The sequence below is a fragment of the Erythrolamprus reginae genome, unplaced genomic scaffold (assembly GCF_031021105.1).
Source record: "Erythrolamprus reginae isolate rEryReg1 unplaced genomic scaffold, rEryReg1.hap1 scaffold_138, whole genome shotgun sequence".
NCBI classification, from domain to species: Eukaryota; Metazoa; Chordata; class Lepidosauria; order Squamata; family Dipsadidae; genus Erythrolamprus; species Erythrolamprus reginae.
Window position 1 is genome coordinate 3716 of NW_027248548.1, and position 12200 is coordinate 15915.

General features: G+C 50.5%; 1 protein-coding gene across 1 annotated transcript in view; it reads right to left on the reverse strand.

Moving 5' to 3' along the window:
- Positions 1–2102: 2102 nt before the first annotated feature.
- LOC139155918 (ADAMTS-like protein 5) overlaps positions 2103–12200 on the reverse strand; it is a 97455-nt gene continuing 87357 nt past the window's right edge. The window contains 3 exon segments of the mRNA XM_070731292.1: positions 2103–2356; positions 2358–2494; positions 2828–2899. Coding sequence (XP_070587393.1) covers positions 2180–2356; positions 2358–2494; positions 2828–2899 — 386 coding nt within the window. The 3' untranslated portion in view covers positions 2103–2179.

Here is a 12200-nt window from a genome sequence, read left to right on the forward strand (position 1 = left end):
AAGAGAGAGAGAGGGAGAGAGAGAGAGAGAGGGAGAGAGAGGGAGAGAGAGAGAGGGAGAGAGAGGGAGAGGAAGAGAGAGGGAGAGGAAGAGAGGGAGGGAGAGAGGGAGAGCGGGGGTTAAGAGAGAGGGAGAGAGAGAGGGAGAGACGGGAGAGGGAGAGGGAGGGAGAGGGAGGGGAGAGAGAGGGAGAGAGAGAGAGGGGAGAGAGAGAGAGAGGGAGGGAGAGAGAGGGAGAGAGAGAGAGAGGGAGAGGGAGGGGAGAGCGGGGGGTTAAGAGAGAGGGTGAGAGAGGGAGAGAGAGGGAGAGAGAGAGAGGGAGAGAGAGGGAGAGGGAGGGAGAGAGAGAGGGTGAGAGAGGTGGGAGAGAGAGGGTGGGAGAGAGGGAGGGAGAAGAGGGGTGAGGGAGAGAGTGGGGGGAGGGTGAGGGAGGGAGAGAGAGGGAGAGGGAGGTGGGAGAGAGAGAGGGAGGGAGAGAGAGGGAGGGAGAGAGAGGGAGGGAGTGAGGGGGGGAAGAGAGAGAGGGAGAGAGAGAGGGAGAGAGAGGGGGGAGTGAGAGGGAGAGAGAGGGAGAGAGAGGGAGAGATGGGGGGAGAGAGGGGGGAGAGAGAGAGGGAGAGAGGGGGGAGAGAGAGAGGGAGAGAGGGGGGAAGAGAGAGAGGGGGAAGTGAGAGAGGGAGAGAGAGAGAGGAGAGAGAGGGGGGGAAGAGAGAGAGAGGAATAGAGGGAGAGAGGGAGGGAGAGAGAGAGAGGGAGAGACGGGGAGAGAGAGGAAGAGTGGGAGGGAGAGAGAGAGAGAGGAAGAGAGGGAGAGGGAGAGAGAGAGAGAGGAAGAGAGGTTAGAGGGAGGGAGGGAGAGAGAGAGAGAGACTCTTTTCTCATAGAAAATGGGGAGCCATAAAACCTGGGTAGGCGTAGCTGGGGGGGTTGTCATGTGACTCAGTGGGAGTGACACCAAGTTGGCCACGCCCACCCCAGTTTTATGGCTCCAGGTATTTTGTTGTCTCTGGGAAACAAGTCCAAATGGCTGAGCTTTTAAGGTTGCCGACCCCTGGGCTTAAAATCATCCAAAGCCCCTGACCGACTGCCCTTCGGGCCGCATCTCGCCTTGCTTGCTCTCCCCCCTGCTGCCCACCACCTTTTCCAACATCCTTCCCAGGACTGACCCCCCCGTGCTGAAACAAGGGCCTCTGGTGGTCTTGGTTTGACCTATTGACCTTGGGATGATCTCATTGCTACAATTGTAGGATTTCCCTGCTTTGATGTTTGGTGGTCAGTTGGACTTCCTCCCTTAAGTCCTTCAAGGGAACGTTCTTAGTTCAGAGTTGAACTTCAAGGTTTTCGGTACTTCCCCTCCCCCCCAAACGCTTCTTATCCAACAAGGTCACATCAGTTTTACACCTATGTTTTTTAATTGGTTTGACTACCTATTTGTGTCATAAACTTATAATTTGTAATTGTAACATTTTAAGCTGGTTTGTTACTTATGATTTATGTGCACATTTATTTTAAATTCTTTCCATCTGAAAGTTAAGGATATTGAGTTGTAAACTTTGTGCAAAACAAGCCGTAGTGAACTCCACACGGAACGGGGGCAGGTGCCGCCGCAACAGAAGGACGGACAAATTGTGCCTCCACAAACACACCAACGCGGGGCTCATTAAGGCAACGGAGTAGCATCTTCAGCGCAGAGATGATGGAATCTGTTCGTCGGTGGAACCCCGGGTCTTGGGTAATGTTGGGTTATTGCGTGAAATCTTCAAAGACCACTCGAGTCAGAGAAAAATGAATAAAAATGGTGGTGGTGGTGGTTCTTTCAATGGCCAGGACGGAAGCGTCTCTCCTTCAGGCTGAGGGGATCAGCACAAGATTAGCCGCGGGCCAGTGGGACGCCCCCAGTCCACCCGGGAGCAGCGTCGGCAGCAGGCACCTGGGGCTGGGTGGCTCCTCCGGGGGACAATCGCGGGACTGAGCCAGCAGACCCTTTTGGCCCGCTCTCTGCAGGCCCGGAGACCCTGTCGGACTCGCCCGGCTTGGATGCGGCAATGGCGGATCCATCCCTGGGAGGCTCAGAAGCCCCCTGCGATGTCCAGCATCTGCGATCCCCTGCCGGGCGGGGCGTCCGTAGCGCGCTCAACAGTGGCAGGGCATCGTGGCTCCTTTCCGTGGGCAGAGGCTCTCAGGCAGGAGGGCCAGGCTGGCAACGCGGGGCAGCGTCACGCAGCAGCAGGTCTTCGCGGGGCGACCATAAGCGAGCATAGCCGCCGCGCTGCAGCAGGAGCCGGTTGAGGGTCTGCTCGAAGTTGACGTGGTTGCGCGCCATGAGCAGGTACTCGCGCCGCTCCAGCAGGGGGGGGGCAGTCGCAGGCGTTGGGCACCCAGAGGAACTCACGCGAGCGCAGAGGGAACCGGTTGCGGTACGTCTGCTGCACCTGCACGTCATAGCGGGTCTCAGCGCCCACGTAGCGCTTCGAGAGGATCCGTGCTCGGAAGACTGCCGGGAAGAAGCCCACCCACCAGTGAGAGGAGCCGCCACTGACGCCCCCCATTCCACGGCCCCAGCCCGCGAGGGAGGGCGAAGGCAGCTTTCCTGGTGCGGAAGAAGCCACCGGCCCTGGGATGCGGACTTGGCGTGTCCTGTTTCCCCGGCTGCCGCCCCAGGCCGCCTCCCTGCGGCTCCTACGGTGAGCAAACGGGGCACGGCCGGAGAGCCGCTTTGAGCGCCGGCGTCTCTACAGGCCATCCCAGCCGGTTTCTGTGCAACCTGAATGGCGCCTCCGCATGAGTGCAGCCGGTCTCCCCGTCAAGAAGGAAGAAGACTACCTACCGAAGTCGCTGTTGCAGTAGTGGTGAAGGCGTTGCGACTTCCCTCTCGGCGGGTCACATTTCCCACAGGGGCCTGCCAGGCCAGCAGAGAGAGAGAGAGAGAGAGAGAGAGAGAGAGACGGTTAGGGTTGGCTTGGAAGCAGCATAGGAGGGTAAATCAACTCCCAGGCCTGACTGGAAGCAACAATGGCCAGGCTCCAGCCCCCTTCTTTGGAGCCTGTAAAGCAAACACAAGAACAAGGGGGCAAAATGGGAGCTTCCTTGGGGGAAAGATCAGAAGCAATGTGAGAAGATATTATTTTACTGAAAGAGTAGTAGATGCTTGAAACAAACTTCCAGCAGACGTGGTTGGTAAATCCACAGTCACTGAATTTAAACATGCCTGGAATAAACATGTTGTTAGCGAACCAAAATGGCATTCCGAGAAATAAAACAATTCCACGCGGGTAGGACTTATGAACGGCCATGTCTGGATTCGACTGGAACCATTCCAACTCTGAGTCCCCTAGATTACATCCGGGTCAAGACCCCATCTCCCAGCCCCACACCCACAAGTGCAGTCATGGGGGCCACTCCTACGCAGGGTTCCTGATTCCTTCCTGTGTTTGTTACTAGGGCACCTGGAGAAGGAACGTGTGGTGGGGGCATCTCTCTCTCTCTCTCACTCCCAAGCTGTGCCAGGCCCACCTTGGACTTCACATAATGGCTTTGGGCCTGACAGGCGGCCTCCCTTCCTGCAAAACCCGTCTCCTGGAACGATAGGATAAGTATAAGTCTGCGGAGAGGGGCGGCATACAAATCAAATCAAATCAAATCAAATCAAAAAATAAATTTTATTTTATTTTATTTATTTTATTTTATTGGATTTGTATGCCGGCCCTCTCTGAGGACTCAGGGCGGCTCACAGCATATGTAAAAAACAGAACAATAATGTAATCCAATTAATACTACAATTTAAAAACAATTAAAAGAAAATGTTAACCAAACAATTAACTTCTTAACCAAACATTCAGCAGACATACTAAGGCATTCAGTGGTCAGGGGAAGATCTAAAAGTCCCAAGCCTGGCGGCAAAGATGAGTTTTTAAGCTCTTTCGGAAGGCAAGGAGGTAGGGGGCAGTGCGAATCTCTGGGGGGAGTTGATTCCAGAGGGCTGGGGCTCCCACAGAGAAGGCTCTACCCCTAGGTCCAGCTGACATTGTTTGGTCGACGGGACCCTAAGGAGGCCAACTCCCTGGGACCTCACCAGTCAATGGGATTCGTGCAGCAGAAGGCAGTCTCGGAGATAATCTGGGCCTGTGCCATGAAGGGCTTTATAGGTCATAACCAACACTTTGAATTTTGCCCAGAAACTGATCGGTAGCCAATCCAGTCCGTGGAGTGATGGTGAGATGTGGGAATTTCTTGGAAGGCCCAAGACTGCTCGTGCGGCTGCATTTTGGACAAGTTGAAGTTCCGAACACTTTTCAAAGGTAGCCCCATGTAGAGAGCGTTACAGCAGTCGAGCCTCGAGGTGATGAGGGCATGAGTGACTGTGAGCAATGAGTCCCTGTCCAGGTAGGGCCGCAACTGGTGCACCAGGCGAACCTGGGCAAACGCCCCCCCCCCCGGCCACAGGTGAAAGACGGTGTTCTAAAGTTAGCTATGGATCGAGGAGGACACCCAAGTTGTGAAGCCTCTCTGAGGGAGTCAATAATTCCCCCTCCCCAGGGTGATGGATGGACAGGTTTGTTTGTTTGTTGATTGATTGATTAGATTTGTATGCCGCCCCTCTCCGTAGACTTGGGGCGGCTAACAACAGTAAAAAGACAATATGAACAAGACTTCCGGGTGGAGCCCGATCGTGCCGGAGGAGCGGAGGCTGAGCTCCGGCACCGCTGTCCTCCTTTCCAGCCTGCAGGACGCGGTTTCGCGTTGTGCCGACTCCGGAGGGATCAGCACAGGACATGGGGTCTCCTGGACACCCTGGGACGGATCGCCACGGTCCCGGGGGTTAGGGACAACCCCGCAGCTGCGGACATGGAGAGCTGTGCCCAGGCGGCTGCCTGGACACAGCCGTAGCGATCGCCGATAACGGAAGGTCAAAAAAATAGAAGAAGTCTACAAATAATTGATCAGCAGAAAGAGGAGACTCACAGCACCACACGGAATTCCTTTGGTATCTTCACAAGTCTGGGAAAAAGAAGATTTTTAACTCTAAGGCGAATACAACAAAAGAAGAAAACTGCAAGTGATATCCATCCGCAGAGGAGAAGACCAGCCGGAACTACTTGCCTTTGTTACAATTGAGTGTAACTTTCACTTTTTGTTCGCTCTTTTTTGCTACTTTAAGATTACAGTGTGGTGTGCCTACTTTCCCTTTTCTTCTTATATTTTTTCTTGTTGCAATTTTGATATATAAATTTTTCTCTTCTAAAACTAAAGTTTGACTTGGAAATTATGGAGTAAATGAAGTAAAATATATTAATTAATTGAGCACTGTAGAACCAATGAACTGAACTAATCCAATTTACGTTTTTTCAATGGAATTTTACTGAAGTTATAAATATTTGAAATGAATTTTGGACTACAGTGATCCCCCGATCATTGCGAGGGTTCCGTTCCAGGACCCCTCGCAATGATCGGTTTTTCGCGAAGTAGCGCTGCGGAAGTAAAAACACCATCTGCGCACGCAGCGCTAGCGAGGAGCCGAAGATTGGGGTTCCTGGGAAGGGGACTCAGCTGGGAAGCGGCGCTGGGGTTTCCCCACCGCCCACGCAAACTCCTCGCTGCCGCTCGCCCCGCCCTTCGCCCACCCACGCCGCTCGCTCGCGCCGCTTCCCAGCTGAGTCCTGAAGCCAATTCAGCTGGGAAGCGGCGCGAGCGAACGGCGTGGGCGGGCGAAGGGCGGGCGAGCCGTGGGTGCGCGGGCAGGCAGGCGGCGGACAAGCCGTTCGCTCGCGCCGCTCGCTCGCTTCCCAGCTGAGTCCTGAAGCGAAGGGCGGGCGCGGCAGCAGCGAGGAGTTTGCGTGGGCGGTGGGGAAGCTCCTCGCTGATGCCCGCCGGGAAGACCCAGGGAAGCCGCCCAGCAGCTGATCTGCCCGGCGCCATCTACGCATGCATGGCCATAAAAAAAAGGGCGCACATGCGTAGATGGTGTTTTGACTTCCGGGTTGATCTTAAGAGTAATTCAGAGTAATTTGGTATTCCAGTTTTAGAGTAATTTGCTGTTTTTTATTAATTATTAATAGTATTTTATATAGAGTTTTTTAGTTATTAATATTCTAGTTAATTATTGGAAGGGGGACTTAATTTATTGGAGTGGTTGTGATAAGATGTATGAAATGAATGATTGTTATGGGTGGGCTGGGTGGGATTTTGGTAGAGATGAAACAAATGATAATGGTATGAATGATTTGATTAGCCTACCTGACACTGGAGAGGCAGGAGGGGAGGGGGCACCGATGTCTGGGGTGGCAGAGGGTCGGAATATCCCGGTCTTGCTGGGGAGAGGCAGATATGGCGGGGGTCACAGAGCTAGCCGTTCCAGGGGAACGAGAGATCGTTGCTTAATAACGATCCCTTGTTCCGGCTCTGTGAACCCAATCCTGGGCACTGGTGATGAGTGTAATTCTGGCCCCGGGCTCAAGCTGCTGCTACTCAATGCCAGGTCGGTGGTAAATAAAGCTCTCCTCATCCGGGATCTGATCCTGGATGAGGAGGCCAACCTGGCATGTGTTACTGAAACCTGGCTGGGCCCAGAGGGAGGTGTTCCTCTCTCTGAAATTTGCCCATCCGGGTTTCAGATATGGCATCAGTCTCGACCCCGGGGAAGGGGGGGAGGAGTGGCTATTATAGCCAGGGAGAGCCTTGGCTTGCGTAGACTCGTTGCTCCAGAGATTGCGGGTTGTGAGTCCCTCCTGGTGAAGTTGGACTTAGGGGTTCAGGTGGGCTTGTTTCTCACGTACCTGCCTCCCAGCTGCGTGTCACAAGCCCTGCCTGTGCTACTTGAGGAGGTAGCCGGGTTGGCGGTGGGGTTCCCCAGACTTATTGTCTTGGGGGACTTTAACCTGCCGTCGCTCGGCGAAACCTCTGGACTGGCACAGGAGTTCATGGCCACCATGACAGCCATGGACCTGACCCAAGTAGTACAGGGTCCGACTCATGAGGGGGGGCATGCACCCGACATGGTATTCCTCTCTGAGCAACTGAGTAATGGTCTGAGATTAAGGGGCTTAGAAGTGCTGCCTTTGTCATGGTCGGACCATTTTCTACTGCGGCTTGACTTCCTGGCTCCAATCCTTCCCCGCAGGGAGGCGGAACCGATTAAGCTGTTCCGCCCCAGACGCCTGATGGACCCAGAGGGCTTTCAGAAGGCGCTTGGGGTTATTCCAGATACACTCGTACACAGTTCGGCAGAGTCTCTGGCTGAGGCCTGGAACAAGGCTGCAGCAGAGGCTCTTGACCGGATTGCGCCGCTGCGACCTCTCCGCGGCACTAGACCCCGTAGAGCTCCATGGTTCAACGAGGAGCTCCGGGAGTTGAAACGCCAGAAGAGACGTCTAGAGAAGCGATGGAGGAAGAGTAAGTCCGAATCCGATCGAACACTTGTAAGAGCACATGTTAAGACTTACAAAGTGGCACTCAAGGCGGCAAGATGCGCGTATCATTCCGCCTTGATTGCATCAGCGGAATCCCGCCCGGCCGCTCTGTTTAGGGTGACCCGCTCCCTTCTTAATCAGGGGGGAGTTGGGGAGCCCTTGCAGAGTAGTGCCGAGGATTTTAACACGTTTTTCGCTGATAAAATCGCTCGGATCCGAGCGGACCTCGACTCCAATTGGAATGCAGAGTCGACTGACAATGAGTCAGTCGAGGTGACTGGGGCACGTACTTGTCCACCTGTCTGGGAAGAGTTTGATCTGGTGACACCTGATGAAGTGGACAAGGCCATTGGAGCTGTGAGTTCCGCCACCTGTTTACTGGATCCGTGTCCCTCCTGGCTGGTTTCGGCCAGCAAGGAGGTGACACGGAGCTGGGTCCAGGAGATTGTCAACGCTTCTTTGGGGAGGGGGTCCTTCCCGGATCCCTACAAGGAGGCACTTGTGCGCCCCCTCCTCAAGAAGCCTTCCCTGGACCCAGCCATTCTCAACAACTATCGACCAGTCTCCAACCTTCCCTTTATGGGGAAGGTTGTTGAGAAGGTGGTGGCGCTCCAGCTCCAGCGGTCCTTGGAAGAAGCCGATTATCTAGGTCCTCAACAGTCAGGATTCAGGCCCGGCTACAGCACGGAAACTGCTTTGGTCGCACTGATGGATGATCTCTGGCGGGCCCGGGACAGGGGTTTATCCTCTGTCCTGGTGCTTCTTGACCTCTCAGCGGCTTTCGATACCATCGACCATGGTATCCTTCTGCACCGGCTGGAGGGGTTGGGAGTGGGAGGCACTGTTCTTCAGTGGTTCTCCTCCTACCTCTCTGGTCGGTCGCAGTCGGTGTTAGTGGGGGGCCAGAGGTCGACCTCTAGGTTACTCCCTTGTGGGGTGCCTCAGGGGTCGGTCCTCTCCCCCCTACTATTTAATATCTACATGAAACCGCTGGGTGAGATCATCCAAGGGCATGGGGTGAGGTATCATCAATATGCAGATGATACCCAGCTTTACATCTCCACCCCTTGTCCAGTCAGCGAAGCAGTGGAAGTGATGTGCCGGTGCTTGGAGGCTGTTGGGGTCTGGATGGGTGTCAACAGACTCAAGCTCAACCCGGATAAGACGGAGTGGCTGTGGGTTTTGCCTCCCAAGGACAATTCCATCTGTCCTTCCATTACCCTGGGGGGGGAATCATTAACCCCCTCAGACAGGGTCCGCAACTTGGGCGTCCTCCTCGATCCACAGCTTACATTAGAGAAACATCTTTCAGCTGTGGCGAGGGGGGCGTTTGCCCAGGTTCGCCTGGTGCACCAGTTGCGGCCCTATTTGGACCGGGACTCATTGCTCACAGTCACTCATGCCCTCATCACCTCGAGGCTCGACTACTGTAATGCTCTCTACATGGGGCTACCTTTGAAAAGTGTTCGGAAACTTCAGATCGTGCAGAATGCAGCTGCGAGAGCTATCATGGGCTTTCCTAAATATGCCCATGTCACACCAACACTCCGCAGTCTGCATTGGTTGCCGATCAGTTTCCGGTCACAATTCAAAGTGTTGGTTATGACCTATAAAGCCCTTCATGACACCGGACCAGAATATCTCCGGGACCGCCTTCTGCCGCACGAATCCCAGCGACCAGTTAGGTCCCACAGAGTTGGCCTTCTCCGGGTCCTGTCAACTAAACAATGTCGTTTGGCGGGACCCAGGGGAAGAGCCTTCTCTGTGGCAGCCCCGACCCTTTGGAACCAACTCCCCCCAGATATCAGAGTTGCCCCCACCCTCCTAGCCTTTCGTAAGCTCCTTAAGACCCACCTCTGTCGTCAGGCATGGGGGAATTGACATGTTCTTTCCCCCTAGGCTTATAAAATTTATGTATGGTACGTTAGTGTGTATGATTGGTTTTTTAATTTGTGGTGTTTTTAAATTAATTTAAATATTGGATTTGTCTTATTGTATTGCTACTGTTGTGAGCCGCCCCGAGTCTGCGGAGAGGGGCGGCATACAAATCTGATAAATAAAAAAATAATAATAAATCGCGATTTAGCCCGTTCACAATGATCGGGAGCGCGATACCCGGGGGATCACTGTACTCATCTTATTTTTCTATTTTTAAATTTTTTGATATTATTTTTATTCCATTATTAATCTTTTCCTTGGACTTGTTGGGACTATTTTTTGTGTGATTTTAGAGGCGTAAGGATATTTTTTGTATTTTTACTTTTCTACTCCTCGTTGTTCTTTCTTTATTTAAAAAATATATAATATAGAAACTTGGACTATTTTATTAGTACAGTGGAACCCCGACATAAGAGCTGCTCTACTTAAGAGCAACTCGAGATAAGAGCTGGGAGGGGAGAGATATTTTTGTTCTACTTACAAGCCCAAATTCGAGATACAAGCGCCAAGGAGCTGTCTCCTGAAGCCGAACGCTAACTTCCGCGTTCGGCTTCAGGAGACAGCTGCGAAGCGGCGCGCGTGTTTTAAAAGGTTGCAGCCGGCCTGGGGGGCTCGGGGGGTGCTTGCAGCCAGCCTGGGGGGCTTGCCACCCCCCAAGCCCCCCAGGCCGGCTGCAACCTTTTAAAACACGCGCGCGGCTTCGCAGCTGTCTCCTGAAGCTGAACGCGGAAGTTAGCTCTTTTTCTTTCTCTCTTTTACCTTCCCTTCCTCTATTTCTTCTTTTCTTTCTCCTTCCCACCTTCTTCCCTCCCTCCCTCCCTTCACTCATTCCTCTCTTACTCTCCCCTTTCATAAGTTTCCTTGCTTCCTTCCTCTGTTCCTGTCCCTTCCCTCTTTCCTTCCTTCCTTCCCACCCTCCGTCCATTCATTTATCCCATTCCTCTCTTGATCGCTTAAAGCCGGTCCCTGGTGCAAAAAGGGTTGGGGACCTCTGTCCTACAGGATTGGGTGGCAGAGAAGTTGAACATATGTAAATTTAAAAGTTTAAGAAAGTTTACAAGTTAAGTGAAAGAAACTTCATTATTCATTTATATGTACATGTACATTTCTTCATTAAAAACTTGTCTTTCTGCATAATTTAGACTAACTTTGTGAGTTTTTTGAGGGCTGGAACCAATTAAAATTATTTACATTAATTCCTATGGGGAAAAGTCGTTCGAGATAAGAGCTGCTCGACTTAAGAGCCCAGGTCAGGAACGAATTAAACTCGTATCTCGAGGTACCACTGTATTTGAATTTAGGAATTACTCTGGACATTGATTTTGGATTTATTTTTCTTTTTTCTCCTTTTTTTCTGGATAATTTTATTAGAGCATAAGTTAGGTTCACTGTTTTTGGACTCAGTAGAAATTTTTGGACCCCTTTTTCTTTAAGAGTTTTTGATATATTTCTCTTTTCTAACAAAAAGTTTGGTCATTTCAATTACCTTTGGATTAATTTTTATTTTTTCATTTTATTTTATTTTTCCATTCCTATACATATAAGTATATTTTTTGAATATTAGAAATAATCTCAAACATACTTTTCTATAATTTTTTAAATATATAAAATATCTTCTTCTCCACTCTCTTTTCTGTCCTCTTAAAAGAAATCCTCTCTAGTTATTGTTTTTTCTTTATATTTGCCTTTCTTTGAAGAAATTTCTCTGTATCTTTCTTTTTTTTTACCTTTCTCCCTTTTTCTTTTCTTCTTTCTCCTTTCTCCTTTTTTCTCTTTTATATTTTTTCTTTTTTTTTTATTACTAGAATATTGGTTTCTTCCTTTTCCCTACCTGATCCCCATTTAAGGAATTTAAGAACTCACCAAAATATTTTTTCTTTCTCTACCTTTACCCCTTTACTCTCTTTTTTTTTCTACTTTCCTTTTAATTAAACTCAACAATTAATCACAGTGTTAATTGAATTAAATCAATATATTCAATCTTTCTCTTTCCCTTTCTCTGCCCCATTTTTCTATAAAGATACATAAGATCCAGATTAAAATATTCTTTTTTAACATAAAATAAATAACAGTAAATTTTGGATTATGAAAAGTTCCCACAGGGCACAGAGTGTGACTTCAGTGACTACAATAACAAGGCGTAAACAACCAACTACTCCTGCCCCAACTTCTACACCCAGGACCTCTCCAACATCATCACCGTTACAACAAAGGACCATACCCACAATGTTGGCCAAAGAGAAAGAAAAAGACAAGCCTACGATGGACCCTGGTCTTCAGACTATCCAAGAAGCACTAGCAGACATCAAGGCATCACAAACCCAAGCAAAAACCCAAAGTAACACAGACACAGAAGAAATGAAAACCTACCTACAAGAACTGAGGCAAGAGATGAAGGCAATGAAAGACGAAATTAAAAAAGAAATTGCAGAACTTCGAACTGAATTAACTGAAGTAAAAGGGAATGTTGCCGAAATGGACGGAAATATAAAAGTTATTCAACAAAAACTACAAGACAGTGAAAAGAGAATACAAGTGACAGAAGGGAAAATCCAAGATGTGGGACAGAGAGTAGAAGAATACGAAGATCGTAACTACGCCGTTCCGAAGAGAGTCCGAGAGGCTAGAAGACAATATTATTTTCTTACAAGTATTCTAATCAGAAAGAGCATAGCTTTCAGATGGCTGATACCAGAAGGTTTGACCCTAACATGGCAATCAACGAGAGTGAAAATAGAAAGCGTAGAACAAGCACGATCCTTCCTAGCACGTAGTGGACTGGACAGTACTGCACAAATTCAGACTCAACCAAAGCCTAGCGATGAAATGTTGGGGGCCACAGGTGGTGGAGGGGAA